At 44.8% G+C, this 15,556-nt stretch overlaps 1 protein-coding gene and 1 pseudogene across 1 annotated transcript; both read right to left on the bottom strand.

Moving 5' to 3' along the window:
- Nucleotides 1–178: 178 nt before the first annotated feature.
- On the bottom strand, nt 179–13,636 carry F2RL1 (F2R like trypsin receptor 1). The gene is made up of 2 exons (XM_028515785.2): nt 13,340–13,636; nt 179–2,603 (listed from the first exon to the last, which is right to left on the bottom strand). The coding sequence occupies exons 1-2, from the start codon at nt 13,419–13,421 to the stop codon at nt 1,489–1,491; spliced, it is 1,197 nt and encodes a 398-aa protein (XP_028371586.1). The 5' UTR covers nt 13,422–13,636; the 3' UTR covers nt 179–1,488.
- LOC114501509 lies at nt 4,824–5,497 on the bottom strand (annotated as a pseudogene).
- Nucleotides 13,637–15,556: the final 1,920 nt, after the last annotated feature.

Raw genomic sequence — 15,556 nt, 5'->3', positions numbered from 1 at the left:
CAGCCCCGTATTAATGGGGGGTGGGGAGCCACAGGAAGGGAAATGACTACATACATCCCAATATACTCAAAATATTAGACAGTCTGTATCTTTTAAAAATGAAGATCAACCTCCTGATGCAGACATGGAAAGAATTCTGAAATGTAAGTACATGAAAAACCAGTATAACAGCAGTATGTACAGCATGGCCCTACTTATGTAAAAATAAGGAGTGAGCATTACATCATTTCTTCTTAGAATAATAACATTGCTTCCTTTTTAAAAATTCCTTCCCTCAAACAGACATACATACACACACACACTCACAATTCAGAAAGACATTGTAAAAAAAGTCATATTGTTTATAAATCATGCAATAAAATAATTATTTCAAAATGTCACAAATACGAGTTGTATAGTCAGTTTGCAGTCAAGTACCTCTTAGATATTTTACTGCAAATCACATGTATTTTAGTGGTTTTTTCCAAAAAGATGTGGTTCACATCCAATAAGTTCCTATTTGATAACAGAGAAACAAAACTGACAATAAATAATTTCTTAAAATACTAAGTGGTAAATTCTATTTCTAGTTGTGAAACTCAGGCTATCTGAAGACTTCACTGAAGTCAGTAAAAAGTTACATAAAATTTGTATTTTCATGTTTAAAATCCACACTGTATTTTCCTCAGAGTGATAATGATACATATAAAAGTTCAAGATCAATAAAGAAATTGAAAGACCCAGTAAGTCAACAAACCGATTTCATTAAAAGCTGAACATAAAAGAGACACAAAACATTCTGTTTGCTTCTCTTTTTAAAACTGGTGAGCCACACCAGTGGCTCACAAACCCAGTATGCTCGAGCCTCACCCAGAGGCTCATTTTAGAAGGCAGGCTCCTGGGCCCTGTTCCCAGACTCTGAGCTCTCACCCCCGAGTCTGACGAACCTGCATTTTCAAACAAGACCTCCCGTGATTCCGATGAGTTGGCACAAGTACCCCACCGACCATTTAAATTCTGCTCTCCAATCCTGACTCGACGCCATTGGTTGAAAGCCTGACTCAGGGCAGCTCCTTCATCTCTTCTGTCCTTATCTGTCAAGTCAGTCAATTGGACTGGTCATCACTGAGGGCCCTTAAGCCCTAACAAGACTGTTATTAAGCCTAAATGTACAAGAAAGGTAGTTCCAGCTGAGAAGTTAGGCTTCAAGCTAAGACCAGTTCTTGCAAGTCACAGGGTTTCTGATTTTGGGGTTGTTTTTGTTTTTACCACCTTCTAAAAAGTCTGCTTCTTGCTTCTATAAATTCCATTTCTAGGAGCATCTGAGTAAAGGAATTAATTTGGCAGATTTTCCTCATGCAAACAGGGAAGCTTCCAGCAATCCTGAGAGGTGCTGCATATACATGGTATGTGAAAAGAGCCACTTGGTTAGGAAACAACAGAAATATCTCCATAACATCAAGCAAGCTCCAATTCTTCCTGTGAAACCCACCAGGGGATCTGCAATACTCAGTAGGAGGTTTTAATGGTGGTTGAACTTGAAGAATAAGAGCTGGATTTCCTGGAGAATTTCTTTGACGTGAGGGATACTTGCATCCGCTTTACTGTACGGACGCTTCGACAAAGAAGAGCATTCTTTGCATGATTCCTAAAGTCTTCTGATACAAAGTAATAGACGAAGGGGTCGATGCAGCTGTTGAGGGTGGACAGGCAGAGGGCTACGAGGTACAGGGCGTAGACGTGGCTCTGGCCCCAGTGTTTGATCATGAAATAATGCACCACGAGCAGAAGGTTACTAGGGGTGAAGCAGACCAGGTACATGACCAGGACAGTGACAATAAGTTTGATGGCTCTCTTCCTCTTCTTTCCCGAGTTTTCATCAATGGCCGAAGACTGAAGTGTTCTGATCATCAGCACATACGCAGAAGCCATGAGGATGGCTGGGAACAGGAAGACTCCAATGGCCAGAGAGAGGAAATAATTGAACATGTCCCCCACCAACACCTCCTTCGGTAAAACATCATGACAGGTGGTGATGTTAAGGGCTGGAATGTAAGTGGTCTGCTTCACGACATACAAGGGAATGGTAGCCAGCAGAATCAGCAGCCATATTCCCAGGGAGATACCGATGGCAATGTTTGCATTCTTCTTGGTGTGCACCATGGGGTTCACAATGACCCAGTACCTCTGCACGCTGAGGCAGGTCATGAACAGAATGGAGCAATACATGTTGCCATAGAAAAAACCAATGAGTACCTTGCAAAGAGATTCCCCATAAATCCAGTTGTTGCCATGTATGTGATAGGCAATCTTCAAAGGTAACCAGATGATAGAGAGGAGGTCGGCCAAGGCCAGACAGGCCATGTAAACCACAGCGGGGTGCCTCTTCTTTGTGCGGAAAAGAAAGACCCACAGGGCCATGCCATTACTCGGCAAACCAACCACAAACACAACCAGGTAGACGACTGGAAGAAAGACGGTGGTCAGTTTTCCAGTGAGGAGGGAGGCAGAAAACTCGTCCACAGAAAAGCTCTGCTCCACTGTAACTTCCGTCCCAGAGATATGAGATGGGCCATTGACCTTGTTACCAATGAGACTTCTTCCTTTAGTGGATCTATTGACTCCTGTACAAGAAAGGCAAGGCAGACAAGGGTCATTACTGAAACCAGTGTTCCCGCAGCAATGCTCAAAAGTCCAAGTAAAAACACTTCAGTTTAGACGAAGACAGAAGGAATACACAGAATGCTTACCCGACCGGGACTTTCCTCCGGTGATTGGATTAGTGGGATTCCTGCTGCCCCTGGTTTTTGTTTCCCTGTTTTGTTTTTCAGTAGTTTTTTTTTTCAATCAGAGGGTTGTGGAGTATGCATAGAATACAACATTGATTTCTATGAATCTCAATAAAACTGACTGTATTCAATTTATTTTTACAAAGTGTCTATACTCATTAATTCCTAATTCTTCTTACAACGGCCATCTCACTCTGGCTGAGATGGGGTCCACCCTGGCCCATCGGTTATTCCTTATCCCAAAACCCGACCCAGGGAGATCCTGGGAGATCCCCAGAAGCACAAGGGACATTCCTTCTCCAGCCACTGGGACATCCTCAGCCACAGCAGGGATGCCTCCACTTCAGTGTGGGCCTCCTGGAGACCTTCCCAAATCCGTGTTCTGACTTTCAAGTACATAAACGTGGCAAGCTTTAACAACTTACACTCTCATCCCCATTATTATGAGTTAAACTTTAGAAACCATAAATAAATGAATGGTGTATTCAGCCTACAACCTGCCCCAACCAAGTGTTCCTGGACCTGCAGAAGAAAATGAGGGATAGTTTGAGGACACTGAAGAATCTCATTTTCATTCTGGGGAAGAGCAGGCCTTCCACCATGCGGAGAAAACAGGGCAAAGTATACCACGGTACTCCAGGGAGGGTGTTAAATCTGCTCCTGAGTTTATCTGCTAGTTTTCCTGCGTAGTCTCCACTTTCCCTTGTCTAGCTCCACACCTGTGTTCAGCGGGATGCGTGGTTGGCCTGGGTGCAGGGTTAGAAGGTATGGAGACCAATACTTCACTTTTTACTTAGTGCAGAAGGTTGAAAGGTGGCCCCTAAGAGGTATGTTCATGTCCTAATCCCTGGAATTTGTGATCACTACATTATTTAGAAAGAGGGTTTTTGTAAATGTAAGGAAGGATCTTAATGAAATCACCCTGGATTATTCAGGTGGGCCCTAAATCCAACGGCAAGTGTGTCTCTGTAAAAGAAAGGCAGAGGAGAGAGGGTGTGAAAAGGGAGGCGGAGATCAAGCGATGCTGATAAATAAGCCAACAGTCGCCAGAAGCTAGAGGAGGCAAGGGATTGGCTCCTCAGAGCCTTCCGAGAGACTTCAAACTTCTGGCCCCCACAACTGCGACAGAGTCAGGTTCTGTTGTGGAAGCCACCACTTTCTGGTAGTTTGTGATAGCACAGGAACTAATCCATTTAGCACAGACCTACATCTTGTTCCTACTTCTTTTATAATTTTTAAAAGGACATAAATTATTTTAAATAAAAATAATAATCTTACATATTACAGTGCTGTTCATACACTTGACTATAACTCATAGTAAGAAACATACTGTGCATGGTGACCTAGTTCCAATACAAATATCCAAAACAGAAAGATAAGTTTCACAAAATAACAATTATGCAGGAAACACTCCGATACTTTCTATTGTGCTCTATTCCATTCTTATAAAAAGCCAGTCACCATCCTCTGCATTGATTTCATGAACCACTCACACATTTTTCAAAACCAGAGTGACTAGTTCTGATGTGCCCCAAGGGAACAGTACCAATGTATTTAACAGATGGGTGAGGTGTCTATGGAACTTGTCCCCCCAGTCCCAAAATGGTAAGGATCCCTGTATAAGGTTGTAAGCTTCTCTAATTCTAGGGCTGTGTCATAATTCCTTTATGGTCCCCACAGCCCTTGGCACAGCCCTGGATGCCGATGCTCCACACACTTGTGATGGATGGAAAGGCTCAGCCAGCCACACCAATGAAGGCAGAAGGGAGATCCGAGAGGCACAGCTCTCCACCCACTTCTCTAGGGCCCTGGCCTGGTCAAAACCACACGGACACCAGCAGGCGGTGACAGGAGCACAGCTCGACAAAATAAACTAGCTGACTACCAGTAAACACTAACTTTTTAAAAAAGATTTTATTTGTTTGTTTTTAGAGAAAGGGGGAGGGAGGAAAAAACATCAATCAGTTGCCTCTCCAGGACCAAACCTGCAACCCAGGCCCGAGAACCAGGGGGCCTTTCACTCCGCTGACCACACCCAGTGAACTGAACCCCAGTGAACTGAACCACAGTGCTCTGGGCAATGCTAACTTTTTTTTCCCAAGATTTCAGCTTTTTATTGAACTTGTTACAAAAGAGCTTTAGTTAGAAAGACCATAGCCTGTATCATCATTAGAGTCCTCAAATTCTTCTTTCTTTGTTGCCACTTTCTTCTCTATGGGGTGGAGGAGCAGTGGCAGAGTCAGACCTCCTACTGGGGCCGGTCCACCAGCCCCTGCTTTGCAGGTTAGGCTCCTAATGTTGACATTGGCCAGAGCCTTTGCAAACAAGCCTGGCCAGAAAGGCTCAACATTCACGACGGCTGTTCTAATATGACAGAAGACCATAGATCTTATCTTCTGTCACTGTCACCTCATCCTCCAGTAGGATAAGGGCCAAGTAGACGCAGGTGAGCTCTGAGGCAGGTGAGCTCTGAGGCAGAGGTCATGGTGTGGGCAAGCCCTGTGGGATGCAGGCCTAGTCGCCAGATGTAGTGAGGGCCTCGCCCAGTATGGCCTTAGCTTCTTCGGAAGGACCAAGCACCTCACTGGCAGCTGGGAAAAAGGAGAGCGCTAATGTTTAATAAGGGCTCAACTCTCATCACGTGTCCGGCATCGCTTTCAACACTTGACATGCATTAACTTATTTCACTTTCACAACCTTACAGTGTAGGGCAGGGGTGTCAAACTCATTTTCCCCGGCGGCCACATCAGCCTCAAGGTTGCTTTCAAAGGGCAACTTTGTTGCCTTTTGGATGTAATTTTGGGACTGTATAAATGTAACTACTCCTTAACTAGGGGCAAGAAGCTCTGTTTGGCCCTTTGAATGCAATTGCGAGGCTGATGTGGTCCCCAGTGAAAATGAGTTTGACCCCCCTGGTGTAGGCATTCTTAGTAGATCCTCATATTATAGATGTAGAATCTGAAGCATAAAGAAACGGAGCAACTTTCCCAAGGTGAAACAGTTGCTAGGCGGGAGAGTCAGGATTCGACCCCAGGAAATCCACTTCTAGAACCCGTGGTTCTAACCTGCACACCACACTGCCCCTCTGAGGTCCCGAGGTGAGGTCACATGATGGCGTCCATGGAGACCGGCCCAACCTGTGCTGACTCCACACGTCTTCTCAAACCAAAAATTCTAAGTGTAAAGGTTTACCAGTTAAAAACCACCCTCTTTAAGTAAGCCCCTCCCCTCCAATAACTTACATATTCATTTGTATTAATATCAACAAGTTCTAGAAGGCTCTCAGAGGTTAAGAGAATCCTGTATATTCTCCATCCATCTCCAGATCGCTTACCAGATCTCCGGAGAGGGCTGTGGCAAGGCTGGTGACTATGAGTAGTGCATTGGTGTTCTGAGAAACTTGGCACTTGAAGAGCTAGGACATCCCTAGAAACCGCCCACCAGAGACCAACTCAACGAGTTAGCCTGCATTTCTGCAGGACACAGAGCCAACAAGGTTTTAAAATTATCAAAAGGAAAACCCATTTTTCTCCCTTCAGTATGTCTATTTTAAAAGTTATACAACTTGCTTTATAAAATGAAGGAAAATCCCGGCATTGAGTGTTCAGTTACTAACGTCACAAAAAATAACAACCAGATGTGCCCCAAGGGAAGCGGCACCTGTGAAATAACCTTGCAAAAACCCAAAAACAACAAAGGCTAAATTTGATCCAGCACCTCTGTCTAACCCCATTTTAACAGAAATAAAGGGGACAATGGGACAGATGAGAGAATAACACAAGAATGTACCCAACAAAATCCAGACTGTGGAACCTGCTACAGGATAAAGGACCTGGTTTCTTCCAAACAAATTACAAGGCAAAAATAAAATAAGAGAAAGAGATGTGGAAGTAAACTTGTAGATTAAAAGATTTAAAGGAGCCCTGGCTGGTGTAGCTCAGTGGATTGAGCTTGGACTTCAAACCAAAGTGTCCCAGGTTCGATTCCCAGTCAGGGCGCATGCCTGGGTTGCAGGCCACAGCCCCCAGCAACCGCACATTGATGTTTCTCTCTCTCTCTTTCTCCCTCCCTTCCCTCTCTAAAAATAAATAAATAAATAAATAAATAAATATCTTTTAAAAAATCTTTAAAAAAAGATTTAAAGGACATATAACTTTACGTAATACATAGACCTTATTTGGATCCTGGTTCAAACAAGCTATTAAATTATGTTTATGACATTTACAGCGAACTAGAAATTTGAACATTGATTAGACATTTGACTATATTATTCTTAGTGGTTATGTTTGAAAAAGAAATCCCCATCTTTTCCGATTACACACTGACATATTTTAAGATTAAATTAGACCTGGGTTTATTTCAGAATCACACAGCGACTGGAACATGCAGGAATGTGAAACAGGACGGCTGCCGTGGAGAACATGCTGTCGGCTCCTCAGACAGTCAAACACAGACTGCCATGGAACCCAGTAACTCCCGCTCTGCGGCATGCACCCAGGACAAGTGAAAACACATGTCCACGCGAACACTTGTGCGTAACTGTTCACGGCAGCACTACTCCTAACAGCCAAAGAGGTAACAACCCAAGTGACCATCAACAAATGGGTGGAGAAACAAAATGTGGCATACGTGTAAAGTGGAGCCTTATTTTATAATAAAAGGAAGCACTGATACCTGCTACCACACAGAGGAAGCATGAAAAGATTATGAGAAGTGAAAAAAAGCCAGTTACAAAGGAACACGTATTTCATTTATATTAAATGTCCTGAATAGGCCAATACATAGGCAGAAAGTAGATTAGTGGTTGCCAGGGGGTGGGGAACGGGGCGATTAGAGGCTCTGGACGAGGGGATGGGTGTTCGGGGAGGGCAATAAGAGTGCCCTGATTATCAGTGTGGCTCAGTTGGTGTTGCCACTTCAATGCTCTGTCAAGGCACATGCCTGGGTTGCAGGTTCAGTCCTCAGTTGGGGCATGTGCACGAGACGGCCTATCAAGATTTCTCTCTCACATCGATGTTTCTCTCTCCCTCCCTTCCTCTTGCTCTAGAATCAATAAAAATGAATTTCTTTAAAAAAATGATGGTCCCATAAGATTGTAATAGAGCAGGAAATTTCCTACACCTAGTGACATCACAGTGCAAGGCATCGCTCACACGTCTGTGGTGACGCTGGTGTAAGCACACCTCCTGCACTACCAGTCATACAAAAGTACAGCACACAGAATGATGCACGCTACCTACTGCTTGATAAAGCTAATAAACGACTGTTACTAGTTTACCCATTTAATATAGTACACTTTTTGTAATTTTAGAGCATAGTCTACTTATCAAAAAGTTTGCTGTGAAACGGCATACTGTTACACCAGCAGCAGCCTTATACATTTTGTTTACTGCACCTCTTACTTGCATCATTTTCTCTTGTGCCTGATTTAATCTGGTGTTGTTTTATATAGTAATGTGCTGTACAGGCTTATAGCCTAGGAACAACAGGCTGTATCAGATAGCCTAGGTGTGTAACAGGCTAGGCCATCTAGGTTTATATAAATACCCTCTGTGATGTTTGAACAATGACATAATGGCCTAGCAACACATTTCTCAGCAAGTCACCCCATTATTAAATGGTGACTGTAGTTCAATAAATTATGACCTTTATACAGTGAATATTCCCCCACAATAAATGTACAGAGAGCCACCACTGCTGTGTTTCCTTGAGCACCTGTGTCTGGACATTTGCCCCTGCCAGTGGTGGCTGCATTGCTTTCTGGGAGAGATGTGGAATCGGCGGCTGTGGCCTCAGGGCTGGGAAGCACCGGGAAGCACCGGGCTGTCCATGGAGGTAGGGGAGCCCAGCAGAGCAAGAGCACGGCCAGTATAGCATGATCAGTTGGACTGACGTTTGCCACTGCAGGGTCTGCAGGCCATTATGTTTCGCAAGCCATGGAGCACAAGGAGCCTTGAGTCAAACAAAATCTGCCTTCAGTGGTGGCTACTACAGAGATGGGTCTGAACCCGCAGTGACAAACAGCAAGCAGCACTAACACTAGGTGTAAGCTCTACTGTCAATAAAGGAAAAATAAGAGATGCACGTCGATGAACTATGCTTTTAAATTATCTGTACAAGGGAGGATCTCCTTATAGAGCAGCCAAAATCAATGAAGCTAAAGATTTACGAGAATGTTAAGCAAAAAAAAAAAAAAAGAAGTAAATGTATGATGAAATTTAAGTTATTAGTTTATGATTATAAGCATCAGTTTTTTAAATAATAAAATGCCTCTAAGCTATAAATTTAAAAAATAATTTAGCACAAACTAAATCAAAGCCTTGACATAGGTCTCCTATTTAAATGAGATTACAGAATATTTGGAGATTCATGCTCAGTAATCATGGATAAATACATACCATTTAAATGGGAATGTTATTCATTACTCATGCAGCAAATAATTTGGTACCTACTTCAAGGCAAAGTCAACATGACAATCTCTGCTTTGGGAAACCATAACCTAATGGGAGACTGATAAATTGGTAATTAAAGTACAGTGTGATAAATATTATGTTGGAATTAGTCCAGATTCATCTCACTGGGAAGAAAGGCCATCAAGACAGAAAGCTAACTGGCTCAGTTGCTTGGAACCTTGAATTTAAAAGTGAATTTAGCTCCTGAAACACCAAAAGAACTCATGCACCCATATGTTCATAGCAGCACTATTTACAATAGCCACGTATTGGAAACAACCTAAGTGTCCATCAGTAGATGAGTGGATTATTTACACAATGGAATACTACACAGCAAGGAAAAAGGAGTTCCTACCCTTTGCAACCACAGGGATGGAAGTGAAGACTATTATGCTAAGTGAAATAAGGCAGATGGTAAAAGACAAATACCATATGATCTCACTTGTAAGAGGAATCTAATGAACAAAATAAACTGAACAAGCAAAACAGAACCAGAGCATGGAAACAGAAAGAGACTGACAGCTGCCAGAGGAAGGGGGGAGGGAAGGAGCAATAGAAAGAAGGGGAAGGTATTAGTCAAAGAACACGTATGGAAGACCCATGCTCAAGGACAATGGTGCGGGGATGGAGTGTAGGGGGGAAGGCAGGATAGAGGAGGGCAAAGGGAGAAAAATTGGGAAAACTGTAACAGAATAAACAAGAACAATAAAAACACAAAAAAATGAATTTAGCCTCCACTTTGACCTAAGAAATTGATCTAGGTATGTATATCACACTGACATAATTCAGACTTATAAATTAAAAACGTTATTTAAAAAAATTATGCACCCTGGCTGTTGTGACTCAGTGGATTGAGTGCCAGTCTGTGGACTGAAATGTTGGAGGTTTGAGTCCTTGTTAGGGTACATGTGGGCTGTGGACCAGCTCCCTAGTCGGGGGCGTGCAAGAGACACCAATCGATGTTTCTCTCGCACATCCATGTTCCTCTCCCTCTCTTTCTCTCTCCTTTCCCCTCTCTCTAAAAATACATAATTTTTTTAAAAAGCATTGACAGGTGTCTACACACTGACCACAAATAGACTTATTAGGTTAAATAAATTAAAAGACAGCATGTATATCATCTTTGTATTGTTACAAAATATGTATTTGTGCACAGAGAAGTCTGTGGAAAGAGGAGAAATTTGGGGATTTTCACTTTTTTTAACCCTTCTGATTTGTATAATTTTGAAAAATGTGTATAAAACTTAACTTTCCAAGCACTGTTTTTGGTTATTTTAAGCACTCCTCACTGAACCACGTATAAAGCAGGTACTTTATTGGTGTTAACCCTCCTCTTGCATTTTTTCCCTCTTATCTGTTTACCCCAAATCTTTTGTTTCCAAACTTCAGGAGCAGAGACTGAAAAATAAAAAGCTTGGGCTGCCGAGTACCCCTTCCTAGGTAGGTAGGTGCACTTTAGTAAATTCTTATGTGTTCTCTCAGGATGAGCTCTTTTCATCTCAACACCTGCCCAGCTAATAAAACCTTAAAAAAGTCAAACACCGACTTCACTAAAACATCACCTATCAAGGTTAATTACTAACTGCAAGGCAAGCCAAGAAATCAACACAAATTTAAAATCCCATCTTCACGTTCATTATAACATTCTCTCTTATTACAATACATTGGAAATACCCCATGTGTTTAACAACAGAGGGTCAATTTAAAAAGTATGATACAAAAATTCTCCATTTTAGAGCCCTTAAAATGTTCTATAATTACAAACATGCTACTGATGTTTATATAATCCCAGACTTGTACAAAAAGATTTTTGTGCAAGAATACAGATTAGTTGCATAGATGCATGGGAAGGGATGTGTACCAAAATGTGGGCAGTGGTTACTTGGATACTGAAGGTGATCTAATTGAATTCTTCCTTTTTTCTCCTCACTTTTACTCTACAGTGGTCACATATTACATGTATCATTAAAAATCAATAAAAAAAGAGAACAGAAGTTTCAGTCTCCAAAAGAACAAAAGAATGACTATCATAGGGGACCTCCCAGGCTTGTGATATGGCGGAGAGCAATGTGTGCCTGAAAGAAGCTGTTTTAAATGCCCACCAGCAACCAACCCGCCAGGTCACTCTGGGCAAGTCCCTTCACTTCGTTCTTCATTCACTATTTACTGAGGTCCTTTATTTAGGTAATGACTGTGCTGGACCAGGGCAATGGAGATGACCAGGGGGTCCCCGGCCTCCACGAGGTCACAATCCAGTGTAATCCAAATTAAACGTATTTACACAAATAATTATCAATTACTGTTGTGATAGGAAAGAAATCAAAGCCTGGTGGAGTGTTTTCCTTACACCCCCCCCCCCCCACCCCCGCAGCCAGTGGCCTGCATCTGTAAACAGTAACGTTGTATTCTAGGCTGAGTTTCCTGTCGTGAGGCAGTCTTTTTGGGTAAGGCCTTTGGGAGGAAAATCCAGGCTGTTATTTGTCCTGCAGCAAACTGAGGCACACGCAGAAGGGTCACCTAAAAGGGGCTGAGCAAAGGCATGGGCTGAGGGGCAGGAAAACATTGGCGATACTCTGTTTCTTAATCAAAATCAATTCGTTTTCAAGTTGGGAGGAAAGTTACCCTACACCGGAATAAAATATGCAGAGGAAAAAGGAAACACCCAAAGTGCAATATTAAATAGTTCTGGTTAACAAGTAACTTGATTTTTTTGTTCTTGTTCAACTAAGTTCACCTTATGCTCCAGAAATCCCCCAGTCCCAGCCCAGACACCTGGTAAACAAGAACAAACGGACACGCAGGCTAGCTTCCTATAGGGTGAGTCTGAATCATAAAAGCGCTGAATCACCTGCACCCACACGTTTTTCCAAAATGTTTGCACATTCTACCTTTAGCTCCTGAATTTTAAGTTTCTCGCTTTAAAAGATAAAGGTAAGTGGAGAAGTGTTCCTCATTTTCAATACTTCTGAAAATAAATAAATCGTGACCATAAAATGTGTATAGAGGTGCAGCTTTCAAACATACACCGTAATGTGCTTTTCTCTAACTCCAGAGATAAAAGGATCACCTTCCTCAATCTAATTCAAATCCAGTGATTTGTTCTTTTACAATCACTTTATGAAAAGGGTAAAAGTGAGAAACTGCCTTCTACAGCAGGTCTGCAAATTTCCCAGGGGAATAAAAACCTCCCATTGAAGGCTCCCGGGTCAGCCCGGAACAGCGGGGGTCGATTAGCCCCACACTAGCGGGTTCTCAGCATCCCCCACCCCCACATTCTCAGAGGCCTGCTCCGCCCGGGAGATTCCACCCCCAGCAGGACAACTGGAGCTGACCCAAGGCAGCACGCCCGCGGGATCCGCAGCCGCGAAAAATGTGGCACCCGAGTACCACCCCCAGTCGGCTCTCAGGCCGTTCGGTTCCTGGGGCTGGCAGCCTCCAACCCGGGTGGCAGCCAGTGTAAGCTCGGTGTGGCGTTCAAGGGCTCGCAAAGCCAAGGCCCCGAGGTCACTTGGCCGAATAAAGGCAAGGTTCAAGGAGTTTCATCCGTAAATCTGCGTGACGCCCAACTGGCTCAACAAACTTGAAGGTGAGCGGTGGTTACGCTGGGAACCCGCGGGGTCTGGCCCTGACTTCCATACCCAGAGCGGCTGCGGGCCCCAGTGGGTCTGAACGCCGATCCCAAAGAGGGAGCTCCAAAGGCTGACGGAGTTGAAGAAAAAAAAAAGTGAAGTAGAAGGTTCTAGGCCGCGGAACCCACTCACTCCACCCCGCTCTGGGCCGCTAACTCCAGGGGTCCCATGGGACCGGCCCGGAGGAAGTCGCCAGGGAGTGCGGAAAGCTCCTTAATGACTTAGTGTTTGCAAAGAAGCCAACCCAGGGGAAAGGAGACTGAGCCCTCCGGGTACCCTTGAGACTCGAGCACTCCATTCCCTTTCCTCTTCGGGTTGTCCCATTCGGCTGCTCTCGGGGCACTGGGACCCCCGGTCAAAGCCACCGAGACGAAGCTGCGGGATGTAGGGGAGGTGGTTGGCGTCACCCTTCGCGCTTCCAAAACCTGCCCACGGCGTCCCGGACCCCAGCTCCTTAGCGGCAGGAGCCCTCCTCGGCCAAGTTGCTCACCTGGGATGGTGTGATTGCAGGAGGCAGAGGCCGCCAGCAGGATGGTGCCCCCCAGCAGCCACACCGCGTTCGGCCTTCGCATCCTTCCACCAGTCCCGTCGCCCAGCGAGCGGGGAATTCGCCGCCAATGACTCGAAACTCAGACCTCCACTCGCCGCTCGGAGAGAAAGCCGCCCTCTCACCTGCCTCTAATTGTAGCCTCTGCGCTCCTCCCCAACGCTGCGCCAGTTTCAGTGAAACCTTAGCGCTCGCGGCACCTGAGGGAAGCCACGCCCCTTGGTCCCGCCCCAGCGTTCGTCCGGCGCCCGGACACCGCCTCCAACCACCTGGCTCCGCTCTTACCCCCAACCTGTTGCACCCTTTCCAGCCCCACGCCCCCGCGCGCCCAGAGCGCTCCTGGCTCCAGGTGCTCTAGCCTCGGTGCCTTGACTGCCCGAGGCGCCCGCAGACCGGGTCGAAGGAGTGAGGTGGCCTTATTGGAATGCAAATGACAGGAACCCTAGGACAGAGGGTTCCTCCAGGCCTGGGCAACGCCCAGAACTGCCTTTAACCTTTAATTACTCCTGAGGAGATCGAGTGTTCCATCTTCCTCCTCCCGTTCCCTAAATGGCAGAAAGCCCAGACCCGAGCGCACTGCAGTGGTCGTCGGTGATTGGCAGAGGCTTCCCGGAGTGGGCACTTTGGATGAGGAGTGCGTTTTTATTCTTCAGAGGCAAAAAGGACTGCTGCGGACACCAACGAAAGCGGTGGGGAGCAGAAAGGGTTTCCAGATGGTGAAGTCAGGGATCTGGGAGGAGGTTTCCGTTCTGCTACCAACTAGCTGTGACTTAAACAAACCTCGCCACCCCCTTCAAGGCCCATTTCCTTGAAGTCCTTGAATTTCCAGGAGATGGAGGGAGAGAAAACACTTGGACCAGCTACTTTAAACGCTAACAGCTAAATAAATGACTTAAATTCTGTCTCATTTAATCCCCACAACAGCCCGTACAATAACTGTGATTATTGTTCCCATTTTAAAGACGAGGAAATGGAGCTTAGGTTGGATAAGGTAGCCCGTGGTTACGCAATTTATAGAGACAGCTAGTAAATATCCACCACATTTAAAGTCCAGTCTATGCCTACCACTTTCTGCTATTAATCACTCCACTGTAAATGCTTCCACCAGTGTCTCTTTCACATGGGAATCCCACGGTCCAAATATATAAGCAGATTGAGGGAGTGGGGAGAGAAGGAGTGTAAGATTGGTGATTGGTGCACAGGACCTTCATCATATTGGTAATGTCTTACTTTTTTACTTCCTTTAAAAAATAAAGTTTATCATTATCCATTTAAACTACCAGGTAGTGGAGAGGCAGAAAAGAGAAAGGTGGAAGCCACAATGGGAGGCTGATTTTGGTTCAATGGAGAAAGATTTCCAACAAGTCCCACTGGTCCGTCCTAAGGGTTTCCTGGTGGGGTGGAGGGTCTCATCACTGCTTGGCTTGCAGCAAAGGACCAGGGCATTTGTCCAGCATGTTAGAGGACTTCCCTCCCTGGTTCAGAGACCAGATTGGGTGAGTCCAGATAGCCTCATTAGGGGCTTGAACCTTGAGAGTCCATGGTCCTCGCTAGAAAACCAAAGTTGGGTGAGGCAGTTGCCTGTGACCATCATTAATTTTTGAACAACTATTAACTAAATGGTCACAGTCTTAGGCCTGTGAGTTTGAAGAGTGAAACTTACATCTGTTAAAGGCCCTGTGTCCTGTGTGTGATCTCTTACTAAACTCACCATAGGGCCAACTAATAAAACTAAAGTGGGTTCCAGATAATTCAAGCAGACAAAATATACAAATTGTCATGTGAGCCAGTTATTTAACTGTATCCCCAATAATGCATTTCCCCAAAGTTACCTCTTCCCTCTCCCCTGACAGAAGAGCTCACAAGAGGAGGGAAAAATGAAGAGAAGCAAATGTCCTTGAACATGCCAGGAAAGTAGAATAACTGCTCCCTGAATAATGGAAATGGACAGCCTCCCAACACACACACACAGACGAGAATGGCCTGGGACAGCTGTCCAGTGAATGAGACCATTCTTTTCAGTGGCTGCCTTTCAGTAGTCCCACCACTTAGGAATCTCTCATTGCTTTATTTCAAGTGAGTTCTTGGGAATGTGGGAAGAGTTTAGCCATTTTGCCTATGGGCAAATTCTGGCTTCTTCCCTTACTAACATCTGTGGGA

Source organism: Phyllostomus discolor, chromosome 3, assembly GCF_004126475.2.
Source record: "Phyllostomus discolor isolate MPI-MPIP mPhyDis1 chromosome 3, mPhyDis1.pri.v3, whole genome shotgun sequence".
Taxonomy (NCBI): domain Eukaryota; kingdom Metazoa; phylum Chordata; class Mammalia; order Chiroptera; family Phyllostomidae; genus Phyllostomus; species Phyllostomus discolor.
Note: the sequence above shows the minus strand (reverse complement) of the source record. Positions and strands in the feature narration are given on the sequence as shown.

What these genes read in the sequence shown, in the direction of transcription:
- F2RL1 (XM_028515785.2), bottom strand. Translation starts at nt 13,421, where the DNA reads ATGCGAAGGCCGAACGCGGTGTGGCTGCTGGGGGGCACCATCCTGCTG. An exon ending in CTGCAATCACACCATCCCAG is followed by an intron (nt 2,604 to 13,339) that starts GTGAGCAACTTG and finishes TTTCTTGTACAG; the next exon opens with GAGTCAATAGATCCACTAAA.